At 41.2% G+C, this 18,671-nt stretch overlaps 1 protein-coding gene across 1 annotated transcript; it reads left to right on the top strand.

Moving 5' to 3' along the window:
* Positions 1 to 4,574: 4,574 nt before the first annotated feature.
* mms22l (MMS22-like, DNA repair protein) lies at positions 4,575 to 18,610 on the top strand. The gene is made up of 26 exons (XM_088387443.1): positions 4,575 to 4,709; positions 4,929 to 5,111; positions 5,205 to 5,330; positions 5,566 to 5,618; positions 5,747 to 5,834; positions 5,910 to 6,087; positions 6,323 to 6,416; positions 6,693 to 6,823; positions 7,473 to 7,586; positions 7,664 to 7,840; positions 8,185 to 8,247; positions 8,339 to 8,458; positions 8,590 to 8,825; positions 10,503 to 10,719; positions 10,818 to 11,107; positions 14,450 to 14,628; positions 14,873 to 15,023; positions 15,200 to 15,327; positions 15,972 to 16,114; positions 16,359 to 16,515; positions 16,605 to 16,750; positions 16,839 to 17,050; positions 17,165 to 17,331; positions 17,675 to 17,771; positions 17,856 to 18,023; positions 18,099 to 18,610. Exons 2-26 carry the CDS (start codon positions 4,936 to 4,938, stop codon positions 18,172 to 18,174), a joined length of 3,687 nt encoding a protein of 1,228 aa, XP_088243569.1. The 5' UTR covers positions 4,575 to 4,709; positions 4,929 to 4,935; the 3' UTR covers positions 18,175 to 18,610.
* The last annotated feature ends 61 nt before the right edge of the window (positions 18,611 to 18,671 follow it).

Genomic DNA, 18,671 nt, shown 5'->3' with positions numbered 1-18,671 from the left:
TCCAGAGGTCACAAAAGCATGTAGAGCATTATTCAAATGCTTTGCAATTCAACTTTGGACTACTCACCACTTTGTAAATGAAACCATATCAAATAGGTACAATAAAGCACAATCCTATCAAGTTTTCACATTATGACGCATGCTCATTTATATTTATTCCACATCAAAGATAATATTGATAATACTTCAAGTTGTGTAACTTTGAAAATGTCAAAATAAGTCAACTTTGGCACTAATTAGATCATTTCATGAAACCTAATCAGACTGAAAAAGGCAAAGTGAATTTTCACATATTGGTTATGAATATTTATAGTCCTGTGATTTTATATTTCAATTAGATAGTTTGAGCTGAGGTTAAATTTTAATAACTGACCCTTAGGAAAATTATGCTTTTATCTGCTTTCTAACAAACATACCATTAAGACACTAGATTTATATGCATGTTTCTTCACAGTCAACTGGCAAATCAAATCAACATACGTATTTAACCACAAAAAAGCCCATGTTCCTAAAATTTAACTGTTTCACAAAAGCCACTGGAAATTTTGCAGAAGAAATCTTTCACCCAGTCTAATAAACCGTCAAACTTTGGCACCAGGGGTTCCCGTCCTCAATGCAAATGCCTTTGAGAGCAACGACAGCAGTTCCCTTGTTGTGTGAACTTACTCCCCTCCTAAAGCACAAAGGACTGCAAAACTTTATCGTGTTCTTGACCTCAGCTTGCTCTAATGATGATGGAGCAAAACCTCACACAATGGGAATTTCCATTGTGCAATTATTATGGTAATACACACAAATTGTTCAAATACAATACATTCTATCCCTGCGTTTATCTCACTTCAAGTAAAAATCAACCGCAGCCCACCTGCAGTGTTTTAAAAGAGCTGACAGATGTTTCAAGTCTGCACCACCTTTCAGCTCCAATCTCTCAAGGCTCTGATTGAAATCGATTACCTAACTCAGTGCTCGAGCCCCAACCAATCCCACAGAGGTGAGGGCCCAGCGGCGTACACTCGCCCTGCAAGGAGCAGACCACGGGCAGAGACAAAGTAGACAGGGAAAGGTGGGGAGAAAGACCGCGAGGGTACATTGAACAGTGCTCAGGCCTCAGGGTCTACAGGGATGCTGATAAAGTACCTGGACATTTTTATAGACAAACTACTTATTTCGGTCCTCATATCGCTTGGGAAGACTGATAACTTTATATTCCTCTCAGGCAGGGGCGGGGTGCTTTCAAGAGTTTAATTGATCAAACTGTGGCCACAAGGGTTTTTGCTGGAGATAAAGGGAACTACCACTTTCGTCTGTACAATATGAAGATCTTTTAGAATGCAGACTCAATGAGAAAGAAAAAAAAAAGAAAAAATCACTCATTATGCAAAGTCATTACCGGGTTCCTACTATTCTGCTTAAATAGTGGGAGTTAATGGTAAAATTGTATTGTAAGGCTTTCTAGAGGTCAAACGACCAGTATTATGATAACTTTGCTTCAGAAGATTATTGCTCTAAAATGTAGATAACCATTTTTGAGGTCAGGCTGAAATGCAGGGCTTATTAAAAAGGTGTCGCAACACGTGGGCTTCTTATCTTCTGAACAATGCCCTTTTGAGATCAAAACAAAATATAACATCGTGAAATTGCTCTTCACCTGGCTTTTTCAGTATCTACGGCCAACAACTGCAGCTGTCCTGCCAGTAACGTTTTGTCCTATTGAGGAGCGCCTAATTAACAAAATTGTGTGCTCTCCGGGGCGCAAGCCAAGTGCAGATGTTTTTAATTTTTTTAAGATAGTACATAAAAAATTACCTTCATCCGATAGACTTGGTAATTGAGTGATCGCTTGATCGTTAAGAATTCTGTTGGTGTGCAATTGGCTGGTAATGCGGTCTTGAAGCAACTGAGGCACTGTTGATTCACTTTCAACAGTTTTTGTTTGCAAATATTTGCACCGTGAAAAACAACCAGAGAAGATGAGAAGACCATCATGCTGCATCTCCTCTGAACAGCGTTTTTCCGCTCGGTGCAAAACTGGCAACAGTTGTTTCTTCAGTTGTAACCACACATAAATAGTGCTCGAGAGTGGTTTAGATCCTAGTATTTGACTGGCAGGACTCTTTGAGTATGGTGTTCCACAGGGATCTGTTTTGGGGTCCTTGCTGTTTTCATTGTATTTTCTGCCCCTAGATTCTATCCTGCATAGATATGGCATCTCCTTCCATTGCTACATATGAGATCTACAGTATGTCTCACTGATCAAAAAGGATGTGTTGGCCTTAAAGCCACTCTGATTCTGCCAAGAGGAAATCAAAGTCTGGATGTCAAACTTTGGTTTTAAATTTGACAGTGATTTCAAATTGGACGACCAAATCAATGCTGTCGTTAAATCCAGTTTCTCCCATCATAGGCATTCTTTCCTTTCTCAAAAGTACTTGGAAACAGTAATCCATGCCTTCATTACATCTCGGCTAGACTATTATAAGGCACTTTACTTTTCGGAGTCATCCTCAAGCATCTCCAGTTGGTTTCAAAATGCTGCTGCTCGCCTCTAAGTTCATTAAAGGAAGCACATTACCCCAATTCTGACCTCCTTTCACTGGCTCCCAGTACATTCTAGATGTTAAGATACTTTTATATATTTCCAAACCATTAAATGGCCTTGCCCCATCTTAACTCTCTTAGCTCCTCCACCCCAACGCATCAGGCTGGTGCCTCAAGCCCGCGGACCAGATGCTACGGGAAGTGCCGAAGACAAAGTGGAGTCTCAGAGAGGATCAGACCTGTTGCCGGTCCTTCCCTCTGGAATAACCTCTCTTTAAATGTTAGGCAAGCCCCCTCACTGTCCATTTTTAAAACTCATGTGAATACCTATTTTTGATTCTTAGGCTGTCGACTGAATAAAACCAACTCATGTGAATACCCATTTTTATTCTTTGGCTGTCAAATGACTTAGTTATTATTGTTGCTTACTGTATTTTAATAATATTAATATTGTATACTAATTTGTGATTTAATTTACTATTTTCACTGTCTTTATGGTTGTCCCAATGCTACAGTTCCAGCTGTTGCAAAATGTGCCATATAAATAAAGTTGTATTGTATTTTTATTGTACAATTTCATCCGATATAATCCTGTTTAGCGCTAAGCCTGAATGGGGTGCAGCACTTTGGCATTTCTATGGCGTCAATTCAACAAGTAAGTCAACAACACTGAATTGTATGCGAAAAGAGCAAGTAACAAAAGGTTCAGTTTAACTGATTTATTTACCAATCAAACAGAAAAACTACCCTACTGTCAACCTGACCTTTCCTTTGCAATCAACAATGTCATTTTCCTACTCCATGCTGTGTCTGCCACTTGTCACTGCCAAATCTGAGTAAAAGTGACTCTCACATGTACATGCAAGAACAGCCGTGGTAATTGAAAGCGCAAACCATGATCTCAGTGGGACGTGAAAGGGGATCAAATGTCACGTCCAAATCCATAAGTCCTTGGCTGAAATGTTATGTAGTCACTTGTCTTTTTCTGACCTTGAACATTTTTAATTCAGATCTTGATCTAGATTTTGTGACTCACTTAATTCTTGGGATGTTGTCACAATCCGTCTTCAGTCAGTGGCCAATGATTTGTGTAATGTTTAAGCCTAACCTACCTGTAAGGATTTTGCCTACTGCCCGTAGTCAGCTGGGTTAGGCTCCAACACGCCCGCGACCCTCGCGAGGACAAGCGGTTAAGAAAATGGATGGATGTCATGTCTCCCTGGTATAAATAATGCCACAAATTCTTGAGGCCACTTTCTTGGCCCAGGCTTTTATACCATTAAAATAAAATCTTCAGATTATTTTTCCAACATTGTGAATTGATTATCAAAATAGTATATAATATATATGAATATTAATATATTGGCAGTGATTTTAATTGAGGCCATGGATTGGTAGCTCCAAATTTGTTGAAGCAGACAGTCAGGCAGAGATGGAAGATGTTTTGTTGTGGCGACCCTGAATGGGGTTTAGCCAAAAGAAAGGATTCAAGGATAGATTTTATACTAAGCAGTAATGCAAAATTGTTATAGTTTTTACTTTTCAAATTGCAGTTGCAGGATAAGTGTCCAGATTATAGATCAGTGGCTCTCAACCTTATTGGAGGTACCAAACCCCACCAGTTTCATATGCACACTTTTTTTTTCTCAAATTCAAGACATCAATGTTTAGTACTGGTGCAGAAAATGAGCCATGCATGAACATCACCTTGTTCGAAGAACATAACCAACACAATGCATGAACTCAAAACAAATGACATACCTGCACATCAGTGTGACTTCAGCTGTTGCCTCTGCAAGACCAGTTCAGATATGCGTTGTCACGAATTTACACAATAAATCAAGTGTGTTCGGACCTCCACAGTGGAGGCTCTGCCGAACCCCTGAGACCGACTCACCGAACGCAGGTTAAGAACCACTGTTATAGATGCTATTTACGTCAAACTGTAAATGTTACATGAATGAGACTTCTGCTGCTGCAGCGTATTTGTTAAGCTACGCCCATTGTTAAACTTTCCACCAATCAAAGATCTTGACGTTTACTTCGCGCATGTGCAGTTTGAACGCGCGGAACTCTCCAGGAACACAAACAGTTGATGACACTCAGGAAATCGCTGATCTTTGAAACAAATGCACGGAATTTTAATTCGCATATAAACACAACAAGTAAAGGTTTGTTCATGTTTTTGTGCACTTTGCTTATCCGATCGTTTTTGTTTTCTATTTGGGTTTAACGCTGATCGGAGTAAAGATTAAGGAACAATAACGGCACTGTAAACATTCTGAACATAATCCGAAAATAACTATTGATCTTGACAATTGTTGATTGGAACTGAATTCACTGCAGCATTTTTCGTGTTTCTCATTGCATTTTTTTTTTAATGATTAAAGGTGACTGATGAGCAGCATGGCAGACGACTTCAACCAATCCCTCACTCCCCCAGTGTCCCCTACAGATGGTCTGTGTGAGCTTCCCCCAGCCAGACCACCTTGGTTCTGCTGCTCTGAAGTTAAGGAGGATCCAATTGGACCACTCTCAAATGAGGGATACACTGCTCGTGGTTCACTGAAAAGGTCAAACCTTTTTATGTTACTTAAAGCATTTTGCTGACTAATTGTATGAATTAACAAAAAATCATACTAACATGAAACGGACTCACCTTGCAGGTTGCTGCTGTGTCTTGATCCAGCCCCTGCAGACTATGAGAGCGACACAGTGGAGATGTTTGGTTTAACCTGGGTTACAGAGACAGCATTGGTTGAATCAACCAAACTACTCTTTGGACTACTCAGGTAAACTAAGACACAAAGCGCAGTTTGTTTTTGCATGTTGTGGATCCATCCTTTTCAGTACCGCTCATCATGTTTTTGTCAATAGGCTAAAAAAACCTTTAGTAAACCCATAAAAGCATCATATTTTGTGACAAAACATATTTAATGTTTGTTTATGCATGTCAGTGGTAAATTAATTTTGTTATTGGCATGAAACTCTCAATCGAGTTTTTTATCGTTTAATGTTCAATTTCAGACAAAAGATCTACAGGCTTGAGACTATGACACAGCACAGCTCACATGACTTTGGTAAGCATAATTCTATTCCTATACATTGAGGTTTTGCCAAAATGATTGACCTGTGAAATTATGTCACGTTGCAGTTACAAAATATTATATGTACAGTGTGGGTTGAAACATGTGTTTTTGTGTCTTAGGTCAAAGAGGCAACCTTCACTATGAGGCCTCTGAGCTCAGACAGCAATGTGTTTCATTTCTTCAATATATTAAAGTCTTCTTACACAGGTAATGGTTGTACCAAAATTATCCTAGCCATTGCACTTGACACGGTTTCTATTTAACTTTAATTTATTTGTTCAGATATCTAAAGGTTTCCTGCAGCCTTGATGCACATCCACCCCACCCTTATGAGGAGTTGGAGGGTCAACTTCCATCTGTTCTTGTCGAAGAGTTGTTTGGCATCATTCTGCTCATTGGGCGTCTTAAAGACCTGCCTGCTAACATTCAGAATGCTTTCACCATACAGAACCCAGGAAAGGTACTCCGAGTCCTAATGGTTAAGGTTTACGTAATTGAAATTTTGGGCTGCATTACAGGACACATGAGTGAAGGAATACGATGAGTTTCTAGTTGCTGTAGACGTTATGACTAAAAGACAAATATGAAATACAACATTGATTTAGTGTAGCTCTTTGCGGCACAGCCCACAACCAACATACGCAAGTGCTAGAAGTTACATTCTGCTCGAGGGATATTATGGGTTGTCTCCACAGATTTTTCCTCCCTCATGGCATTTACTGCACCTTCACCTTGACATCCACTGGTCAGTCTTGGAAATCCTCCACCTGTTTGGCCATAAGATGCATGGTATGTTTGCCTACTCTGAAATACAGTAGTTTAATAAAAGTTGTTAAAGATTTATACATAATGTAATTGTCACAGATGAACAAAATATATCTTTTTGAAAAGAAAATGTGAGTGTTTAATATACAGAAGCAAATATTTAATGCACAGGATGGTCTCAATCTTCGAGGTGTTTTGCATTGTGGTTGCTGGTGATGTGTAGTGCAGCTAGCACAAAGAGGTTATGACTTTCTGACCTTTAGACATGGTCCTGACCGTTATAGCTTCTCTTCTGCCCAGGCCAGGTGGTGTATGCACACCAGTTTGTGAACCTGACGGGAGAGAACTTGACTGATACCAGTTTGTTTGAGGAGCACCTCTGCAGCCTTCTGTGTGACCTTACTGGCCTGGCCATGGGCAAATACAGCAAGGTGGGTGGGTGCTAAACAATGAGGCATTACATCTCAGATATATGTACAATGCCCGTAGTATTTCTAGCTTGTGTTAATTAAAATGTAGCTAAAGTGCATTTATCTTGTCTTTTTCTTACCTATAAGAAAAATACACGTGTTAGCAAGCATGTGATTCCAATTCACTCCATTATGGTGAAATTTGAGAAGGGTATATGCTGATTCTGTCATTGCATATTTTTTACAGTACCAAAATGTTGAAATTACACAAGAGGAGGGAATGTCTTGCAAATGTCTCATGAACATCTCATATATCAAACTTACACAGAACCAACCAACCTTAGACTTAGAGAACAGGCGCGTCAATGTGATGCTTGCTGTTATTTGATGTTATTTGCAGCTTGAGAAAAATAATTTTGCTCTGTGTGCTTGCCGCTGGGACAACTTGGCTAAACTCTCGTCCTTGCTCTGGGCAAACCACAGTGGTGTTTGGGGAATTTGCTGTGTTTGCAAATAATCATGGACCTTTTTGGGTGCAATGGAATAATTTCCTGCATTTCTTTCATGTGTGTATCAACAGAAAAACAGACAGCAAGAGTGATTCCACAATGCAAGCTTTTATTTAGAACTGCAGCCAAAATGATTGTAATGTAACTTTTTTTTATTTTAGGTTAGGCCGACAGAGGTTCTTAGCAGTCATCATTACCTCTGCTCCTGCACGAAAGAGCTGTGGATCCTGGTCATTCACCTTTTGCAATATAGGAATAAAAGGCTACACTCACAGGTGATGCAGATGCAAATGTATGCATATTTGCACAAATGAGATATATATTCATTAGCTTGTCTCTCTTATTGCTTTAGTCTTTTTGGAGCTATATGAACTCATTATTGAGGCCTCTAGTGTCAAACAAACCTGCAGCAGAACAGTTCAGTGGCCTCCCGACACACTGCAAGGACCCTCTAGGATTCACATGGTGGCTGCTCACTCATCTAGCAATGTTAGGCCAGTACAATCAAAATGGCATAATCCAAGCAGAGGTAAGAGGCACGGCATCACAATGTTATAATATTTACATAATTTTGCGCACTGGCTGTTCATTACATATATCTACACAATTTAGTATGATTCAAACCAACAAAGATTCCATCGCTGACTATAGTATTTATATTTGGGGCTAAAACCTCTGCCTCATATTTGATGAACATGTAATTCTGTTATTTTACCATATTTTTTATGTTGGTATTACTTGGAGTGCTAATTATTTTTTGAGGTGATGCTTGGTGTTACAGGTTTGAGAACCTCTGGTCTATATTCATAATGGTATGTTAAAAATGTTGACTTTTTATCCCTGTGTATCCTATACTTTCATCCATGCTTGCAGAAATCCCTAGATGACAATTGGACACTTGTGGAAGAGTTGCTCAAGTTGACTTGCAAGCCACAGGTCAGCATCATTCCATAACTCATCAAAAATAATGAAAACAAACATGTATTTTTATTTGGTCAGTGTTTACAACTCCACAATCCAATCATAGGGAGGTCTTGGAGAGGAGCAGGTCAGAATGCATGTGCATTGTTGTCTCTCTTTGTGTCTGCTGTGGAAACCGAGTACCAGTGCTGTGTCCACCCTCTGGGACTACTACAGCAAAAACCTAGTAAGGTCAAATACTATGACTTTTTTTTCTGCTCACCAACCTTTGCCTTTCTTAACATGCTTATAATCAATTTGATGTAATCTCCAAAGTCATGTATAGTTTTAATGTTCTCTTCTGTCTCGCCAATCCAGGGTGCCTCATTCACCGTGCCTTGGCTCGGAGTGAGTGGCCTGGGCACTTTGTGCAAGTCCCCTCTGTCTCTGTTGGAACTGGCACGCAACTGCTGTGAGCCGTCTCCTGTCCGCTCCCAAGGACATATCCAGCTGTATCGTTCAGCCAGTTCATTCCACATCTTCCTGCGACTGCTGGCCCTGTGCCTGTCCCAGGACAGGGTAGGGGGAGTACCACAGAGACAGCTCAAAGGAAGGTAAAGCTTGACCAAACCTCATTGTGTCAAATGTGCTTTTTCACAACACACATCCAATATCCAATGAGCGAATTAGTCTCAAATAGTTATTATATTTATTATTTTGTTCATATACTTATTCTAGCAATGTGATGTGATAACAGGCAAAAGGCACCACCACCCCTATAATGTTATAACTATCTTTTGCCTTTCAAAGAAGTACTCGGTAATTACATTTGTGAGTAAATTGAAACGAGATGATCATTATTTCACTATTTATACGATACAATGGTCATGGCATGTGTAAGAAAGCCAATCATTGAGTCCTTGGATCATCAAATGACACATACAGGCTGGATACCCAAATGAGGCAGATAAGTCCGCCTAATGTCTTCCCTCTGTCTGGACTGCTCAGTAGCATTGCAGACATGGGGGCTAATTAGCTAACAAGCGTGGCGGTTAATTCGCCTTAGCAAAGCTTTGGTGGTTTCCAACATGGATAGTGATGGGGCTTGCGTGGAGGGGGGCTGTAGGATGTGTTTGTTAAGCCAGACTAGGCTGGAACATGTCCAGATCTCGCCCCCTCCGACATCCCCCTTCTGTTCCTTCAACCAAGGCTACACCACACCCAATCAAGAGGCTGTACTGTATTCCAATTTCCAACAATATTTGGGTAGTCGTGGCTGGCCTCGGGAGACATCCATGATGGCCATGTTAATGTGAGACATTTTGCAATATGCATGTTGATCCCCAGAACCAGGAATTTTGAATATCTGCTTGGCTGCAGAGAAAACACAGTCGTAAATAAACAAACAGAAACTGGCTACTCAATGCAATCTTATTTTTGTACATTCAGTCACATGCAAAGGCTGCAGCCATCCCCCCAAAAAGAGAGAAAATAATTAATAATACATAAATTATTGCTTGTTTGCTAAAAAAAAAAAAAATGTGGGGAAGGGGACCTTGAAAAAAAACATTGCATATTAAATCACATTATTAAGGAGGGGTCACAATTAGGTTATTTTTTCAAAATAGTTCAGCCCTAGATGCACGTTTGTCTTGGGACATGTCACTGCTGCTTTGACCTGCGCAGTATAACGACTTACCTGTACAGGCTGGCATTTCTGTTTGTGGTTTTGGGAGGTAGGGAAAATGGGCTGAGTTATTTTTTTTCTTTTTTTACAAGGTGTGCAGAATTTGAACTGGAAGCGTGGCAGTGTGTATGTTTGTGTGTGTTTTTATTGATCCTTCTCTGGTGTTGCAGTAAATTGGTTTGGCTGTAGAGAGGGACCAAGCGCCTACTGCTGTGTGTCTGAGTGTCTCTGACATTTAACTTGATCTTTAAAGGCATTTCTCCACAGTGCCCTCAGGATCTAACAGAATGCTGGGTGTTTTGCTATTCTTATTCCCTCTCCCACCTTATGCCCCCCCACTACACACACACACTTGCAAGGATGGCTAGACACCACAGACTTCCCCGTCGGTGTTGTTTGGGTAGTGGAGGCAGGTGGTAGAGCATCATGGGAGTGGAAAGTTTAGTCACTGCATTCTAAAAAAGGAACATAATACCTCTGAATTGATTCTAAACGGAACTAAATAGATTTTTTTTAATTTTCAAAATCATGTTTAATGTTGCACCGTTACACTATGTGTTCAATGTTTGCTTCTCCGGTCACAATTTTTTTGGCCCTTTTTCAGGATTTGCTCAAAGTTCTCCTCAAAGAAGATGAAGGAGCTGACAGAGGCTGGCCTCATGAACTTCCTGCTACTGTTTCTGGTGGTTGCCATGAAGGTGGAGCTGGAGGATGTTGCCAGTAAAACCTGTGAGCTGCTGAGCTTCTTGCCATCTGACTGCTCCCCAGGTCACCGCACGCTGGTGTGGAGGGGACAGCTGGCTCTGGTATTGTTATTTCAGGTATATTCACTCATCCAAAGATTTTAAAGTATGGTCCAGCCCAGGACATTTGCACTCATTTGTGCGAGAGGTTTTGACATCTATATTCTTTGATCAAGGAGAGGGGCTTGGATCTTGGCCCGCTTGCTAGTGGATTGGCCACATCTTTCAATGATACCGCCAAGGAATTCTACAATAAAACTACAGAGATGTCTCGTAAACTTGCCCTCTGGGGGCCTCTCGGATCTTACCTGGAAGGGGTGGCTGAAGTGTTCGAAACTAGCACCAGGCTCAACCTATCAGAGGAAAAACTTCTGAATGAAGGCTTTGTTTGGTTGCTGCCTGCCTGCCGTCAATCCGAACTAAATTCTGTACTTGGCTTTCTGCAGACTGTCCTCGCCCAACTCAGGTGAGAGACTAATCATCATTCAGGCTTTTCAACCATCAATGTTTTTTCTCCCGTTTCCTATTATCCTACTATTCTGTCTCACACTAGCCAAACTACTTACCAACACACGCTGCACAGGCCATAATTGTGATGATTATATTTTTTCAATATAGTGCAGCCATCAAAATTGGAAAGAACCAAAGTTCCTGCAATCAAAGTTAGAAATTATAAAAACATTTATACGAGACAGGGAATAATGGGAAACTAGATTTTAAGAAACAATGTTGCTTCTTTCAGTAATATGTTCATAAAATTACAATAAAATAGACTAGTTGGAAAATTTTGATTTATGGTATGAAGTGAGATAGGATTGTCGTTTCATATTTATGGTGGACATGGGAGTTACGACAGGGCAATTCAGGAATTATTGTTGTCACATTGCTCAAAAGAACAAGAACGTTAATGTATTACAATTTATTCATCCACACACTAAATGCTTTAGTTTAAGTCGTTTAGGGTTTGTGTTCAATTGTCTAATGTTGATGTTTTTGAATTCAAAGTAGTCGTTGTTAATGCACTGTTTTTCTTGACTGTAACTCAAGTCGAACCACTGTGGCTGAGGCAAGGTGAAATGAAGTGCCATTGTAGGCCCCTAAATAAGTTTCTGGGCTTTAAAAATAAAGCAGATGTCATAAGGCAACTTTGCAGTTGTTTGTGCCTTGTAATTGTAACAGTTAAGTTGCATCAGTATATCTCAATAAAACGCAGCTCTTACTGTTACTTAAATTGCTCTGTATGTTATTGTCTAGATAATGTTGGACATGGAATAACATTCGCATGCTTTTATTTCATAAACGATGCAATTTACATAATGTTAAAACACTGCTTCAAAATTCGCGAGGATGTTAATAGACTCCGGGTACTCGAGTGTAGTGTTATTGCTTTACAACGTAAAAGCTTATGTTGAAGGGAAAAAACCAAACTGCTGTTCCTGGAATTTCTCACAGCCAAGTGTATGTGAGAGTGGTTGCCGCGTCTCTGTGTGTGACACTCAAGCAGCGTGCACTACAGCACAGACGAACAAGAGCGGCATTGGTTACATATTGACCGATTTATGAGAATTGCAAGATAATCGCCCAGATTAATCGGTTGGGCTCTCGTGCCAATTTGTCGTCATGGCAATTGCAAAGTAGCTATATTTAACACATAAGTCTCTGTATGCACCTACGCTGGCCTCAGGAAGCCAACCAGCCCACCAGTCCCTCTCACCAATGGAGTCCTGAATAGTGTTACAGGCCCTTGGGACTCTGTCAGGATCGTTTCATGGTCATGGGAACAGCAGCGCTGCGCTTGGCATGTTGAGATGAAGCTAGACTGAAGGTCATGAAGGCAGGTTCACCTGTAGGACACGAGCTTTAGTTACACATTGGGCCTCAGGTGTAAGAGAGAGCCACGACTGAGATGTTGCAGAGGTAAAACTAGATGAATGATGGTGTTGGTTTCCCAAAACCTTCTCAAAAGGAGACACAAGGTATTTAGGTATTTGATTCCTCCTGGTGACATAATGTAAACTAATTAGATCGTGCAAATAATTTAGATTTGTCATACAGAGACAAAAATACCCATACAGTATTAATACAGTATTTTCAAGCAAATTCAAACGGGAGAAATGAGAGACAGACTACAGTGTAAGGTTTGAGTTGCAGAGCCCTCCCACTGATTCTGATTTTCTTACGTGCTTATGTCTTTAGTTAACACATCCCAGTTTGGACGCACAAAGCTATACAGCTACACACACTAAAAGTGAAACCCAACCTCGGTGTTACTCTCTTATTTCAATGTACACAGGATCTTGTTAGTGCACCTAATTCCCTAACTTTTCAACTCGCCTCACAGGGTTAGGAGGGCACACATTTGCACATTAATGGCCAAGGCGAGAGAGTGGGGAAGAGAAATCACAGCGCCCATGCTGACCCATTTAATCAACACAAATACTATGCATTTTGTTTGTGTTACTCTCCCAAATTAAAAATGATTATCAATCCTGGGAGATAACGTTTTGTCTGTGTGGCTAACGGTTTCCCTGTTTGACAATTAATTATTAATTGTGGTAATTTTTTGACAGGCATATTTATCAGGTGCACCATTATGCCTATTAAGAGCCATGTGGAATCTGCACACATTAAGATGATTATTGTGCTGGTGGCTGAGGAAGTGCCATCTGAGTGTTCACCCTTGATGGCACTTTTACAAGAAGCCAGTCCCAAGCCTAATTCCTCAGTTTTATTCCTTCTCATGTCTGTCTGGTGGGGGATACCGCCAGTTGATGAGGTGAGCTGGCAGTGGCACAACCTGTTGGATCTGTTTTCAGTAGAACCAATTAACTCCAGTCCCCTCGGCATAATAGAAGGCAGGTCTTCCTCTGAGGTCATTACAACCTCTCACTTGATATCTAGCCTTTTGTTTTTGTCGGGAGAATCAGGGACGCATCTCAGAAGTCAAATCAAAAACTCTAGTTGGTGTCTGTAGTGTGTGGTGCATTTTGGGTGACAGTGAAAGGAGGCTGGGAACTTTGAGTTGATCAAGTTCATAGGTTCAAGACAGGATCAAACGGTGTCAGTGTTTTGTTGGCAACATGTTTAGTGCGTGTGTGTGTTTCTGTGTACATGCTGTAAGAAATGTCAGTTGGCGGAATTAAATAGGGTTTCTGACGATACCTTGTACAATGAGGACTGATGGGTGTGAAAGGCCCATTCCGCAGTAGTAACGAGGCTAATGAATTCAGAGTCTAATCGATTGTCTCAGCCCTCTCTCTGGATTAGATGCAACCTTGCCGGAAGGGAAGAAGTGAAATGTATGTGTATGCGGGAGGAGGGTGGTACCCTGTACTCGCTGTACACCCAAACCCTGCTTCCCCACACCCCCATCTGGGCAGTTGAGGGGGACAGGAGGATCACCTCCAGTCTAAATGAGATTACAGCTTCTTCAGCTGCTTATCTGGGCTAATGCCAGCCACTGTGGGGCTGCTCGTGAGGCTGCGGCTAGGGCCAGGGATGAGCCAGAAGAGCCAAAGTACATTGTGTGTACAGAGGATCAGCACTAGGCTCCCCCTCCATACCCATAATATCCTTTTCTCCTTCACCATCTCATCCTATACTCTGCTGCTCCACACCGCAGCACACCACAGCCCCCAGTAATCCCCCAGGAGGGAAGAAAGAAAACACTTAAGAAGCAGGGAGAGAGGAACAGTGGAGAAACAGGATTAATAATATAAAAAAAGAAGGTGGGGTGTTGGGTGGTGTAGTTTTGCACACTGGGTTTGACTTTTGCATTGGACAGATTTGTTTGTCTGTGTTTTTCCAGACGGGCACATCAATGTTGTGTCCAGTCAGGACCCACAATGAACCGACTGGCTACCAACAGTGTTGTGAAAGAGCCCCACCTAGCGGTAGCTTCAGCACTCTGGGCACATTTCTTCCCCTTCCTCCGCAATTTACGACTTTCTCAGACCCCTCCAGCCCAGTTGGCAGATGCTGCTGCAGGTCAGTATCAATGTTATCCTCCATGACAGAAAAAGTGACTCGAGGCTAAAAAAACAACCTAAGAGTTGAGGGGAAAATGAATTTTACTGCCTTTTAAATCCATCTAAGAATTTATAAGAAATAGAGGGTGAGGAAGGTAAATTAATTGTGATAGCCGATGACAGGATCAGAAGATGGCACACAGATCATGCATGCTGAAACATGGGCGCCTTTATTTGTCTGAATTCATGTTGTATGCCTGTAGGCTTCACACTTCTGGCATTCGAGCTGCCCGCTTCTGCCCCCCAGGACCTTCAACCCAATCCAGTTCAATCCATCATGCAATACTTCGGCTGGGATGACATGGTTCATCCACTTCTTGTCACGCGCTACCTTCCGCATCTACTCCAAAACAGGTGCTACCCCGTGTGATCATAGCAAAGCTTAATTTTCTTTTTTTTTTTTAAAAATTGACCTCTGATCTGGTCCGTCACATTTAAATGAGTGTTCATGGAAAAGAATCAGAAAGTGTGATTTGTGGTTTACACGACATTTGTTTTAACCTTTGGTCATTATTATATCTTTTATTCAGCGAACTGGTGTCATCACTTAGTGCCGATCGTGGGATCATTGTGTCTGCCTCATCGCAAAGTATGTCAGTCCGGGCCTGGTTTCGGTGTGTTCTACAGCAACACCTTGGTGGGTCTGAAAACAGAGCAGGTAAAACCAAATTTTCTCCAAGCCTTTTTTTTTTCTCATGTCGGTTTTGTGCAGCTGATGTGGTATCAATTCCCACTCAATGCCCCATTTGCAAATGCCTTGTTCGAGACTCACAATCAGTCTAGGATTAGTGATTAATCTTCCGATTAATAATAATAATAAAAAAATACACAATGCATAAAATAAACCCAACCTTCTCCAATACATTATGATGGATGTCAATCATTCCTAGATTTTTCCCATTTGCAAATTGGCCTGGTCCAAATTTTCTGAAATTTGTCAAAAAATGTACCCCCACTATTGGTAAACATGCCAGAAAATGGTATAAAGTCAGGGTTTAGCATACAACACCTGGCAGCAAGCAGGTTAGGTTCATTGAATCTGTTACCATGGTGACTGACTTGGAATTTCTCTTACCCGTCATCTTGGACTGGATAATTTAGTTTCCCTCATCTCAGGTTTAATCTTGACAGAGTTTTCACATAACCTGATTCTAGAGTACTCCCCACTTTATTCACGTGAAGATGGATTATTATAAATTACTAGCTGTTGGTTTTCCTTTTTTTTTCTTCAGATATTTTATTAGCTTTGCATTAGATAGGAAATTCAAACCCTGTGCTATTTGTGCCTGACCGACCTGATAGACCTCGCTTTGGAGGAGCAGCTGTGTGAACTGACCCGCCTAGTGCTGATGCTTCCTGAGGTGGACGGTCTTTTGCAGAAAGCAAACCTCTGTCCTACAGCCACCGTGACAAAGCCCACCTCAGCCTTGGAGTTGTTTGTAAAGGTAACGCATCGTCATCACTGAATTTTGTAGAGGAAGCAACCAAGTGTGTTTACATTTTAGGACAAATCAGATTAGTCTCATACAAATAAGACAAACACTGTCTGAAGATCAAACCTGACGTTTTATGTATAATACCTGTGTATCACGTGAAATTTATTCTGTGCATGTCCCTGCCATATTTGGCCTTCTATAGTACATCAAAGATGGAAACTTCACTCACCCATTTGATTCTTACTTGGGTCAGGCTGTAGGCAGAGTGTACTGCGGACTGCAAGTTTTGTCTGAACGTTCAGCCATGGTGACCAGAGCGCTGGACTACATTGGAGACGTCCTTAAATATATCAAACCCTCTTTTGTCAGCAAGAATCCGAAAGGAATTCAGCTAACCTATTGGGCTGTTGGTAAGAGTCACATGACGTCGATACCGACCTCTGACATGGAGGGTCAAGAAATCGTTGTTTGTTTTTCTTTCTGGATCATTGTGAGTCAGGCTGCGTCGTGAAGCATTGGAGCCCCCTGCTGGTCACATCCAAAGCACAGCAGTTGCTCTTCCGCATCGTGGATCGGCTGCTACTCCCTCATAACCTCTCTCAGCAAGACACGGCTCTCAGAAACAGTCTGCCACTCTATCTGCAGGTTTGGGTCCATTGACCACCATATAATCAGAAGACACAACAACTGTAAACGAAGGCATGCATTTATGCCTGTATTAAAATTCCTGCAGGGTCTGTCAGTGGCTTGTAGTGTGTCCCCGTCACAAGGGGCGCACCTGAAGCAACAGCTCCATTCCATCATCCGAAGATATCTTGATCATTTCCTTCCCGCCTCTCCTTCGTTGGGTAGTATCGCCAATCATCCCGTGCTTCTCGGCGCTTGCGAAGCCATCCCAAATGGCCCTGGGGCCTCGCTGAGGAGGATTATCCTGCAGGTCCTCTGGTATGACTCCAAAATGTAATCTGCCCTGTTTGAAATGTCAACTCCCAATTCAGTTAAAAACGTATTGACAAAATATGCTCTAACAATGTTGAAATGTTTTTTTTCTCCTATTAGCGAGAGCTTCCTTCAGTTCAAAGGTCATTGTCCTCCACCTCGCCTCGTGCCCGTTCTGTTATTCCTGTGGGAACTTCTAAGACGCAGCAGCGACTCAGACCCTGACCTCCTCACTCTGCCGCTTCCTTCTCTACTGCGCTGCTTGATGCTGTGCAATGACCCTCAAGGTGAGGTTTAGTTGTTTAAGGCTTGCTTCTACTTTTTACTTTACAAGTATCTCTAATTGAGAGAAACTTCTATGAGGTAAATAGTTTGTTTGATAATTATTATTTTATAGTCCCAACAGAGGCCTCAGTGGGAAACCATAATTTCCATGTGGCCCAAAATGAGTTTGACATCTTTGTAAAAGTGAAAATGCCCTGTGATTGGCTGCCGTTTGTCCAAAGTTAGACATCCAAAAAGTTTAATATGCTACTTTTAATCAATAATTAAGTATAAAAAGATGTGTTTATTTCTCAGTCAACTGGAATTATTCTGCGGTGAAGTCTCATCCATGATATTTTTGTGCAGCGCGGAAGACGAGCACAGATGCAGTCCAACTTGTGATAGAGCGTTGTGCTGCGGCGTCTGCACAAGGACCAAGCGAGCAGCTGATATCTGTCTTAAAGTAATTTTTATTCATTTGTTACAGTAAGCGCATTTGGGAGGCTCCTTGTCATGGTTTTACCATCTTTTTTTTTAATCTTCCAAGGTCATTTGTGTCAGAGAATGAGCGAGTCTACGACAGGCAGATTTACACTGTTCTGGAGACGGTGGCTGTTTTAGATCCTCCTGTTGTTGAAGCTCTGATTCCCACCCTGTCTCTCACTCTAAGAAACAACGAACACAAGAGAGGACTGGGCAAGAATGCCACCTTAAGGTGAGCAAGCAGAAGAATCCACTGCATTATTGTTGCTTTCTTTAATTTGATGCCTTTGCTTCTTTGTTTAAACAGAAGTGCATACACAAAACTGCTGTGTCTTCTTGGGGAGAATGGGCAGGCCGAAATATCAAGTTTGGAAGACGACTAAAGTGCCAAGACCTAAAAATAAGCTTGAAGCATCTTTTTCTGCATAATATTATTGTTGTCAAATATCTTTTTCTTAGCAACATAAATGTTAAACTTTGGAAAAAAGTTTGTATTGACTTTAATTGATGTTTTTTTTCTCCACCCAGGTCTCCACAGTAGCATTACGTACACTTGCAAAATTGTTATTCAGTACTTCACCTGTTATACAAATTTAACTTGTCATTGATCATGTGAGACAAACTTTAAAAAAAATATTAAATCTGCAGTGTGGTCACTAAACTAGAGTATTGATACTGGTTGTTAGTGCCTATTGAATGTACATGTACTACAGCCATGCAATGTATGCGTTTGACCAGATTGTATATATTGTAAAGAAGGTGTGGACTTGAATTTGTATGAACATATCATTTGCAATTAAATTAGTATTTTAAATTTCAGATGATTTGTACTTTGATACATGAAATGAACACAGATGCTGGATAGGTTTTGTTGGTTGGA

The sequence above is a fragment of the Syngnathus floridae genome, chromosome 10, assembly GCF_059516105.1.
Source record: "Syngnathus floridae isolate MCC-2025c chromosome 10, RoL_Sflo_1.0, whole genome shotgun sequence".
NCBI lineage: Eukaryota > Metazoa > Chordata > Actinopteri > Syngnathiformes > Syngnathidae > Syngnathus > Syngnathus floridae.
This window is presented reverse-complemented; position numbering and strand designations above follow the sequence as displayed.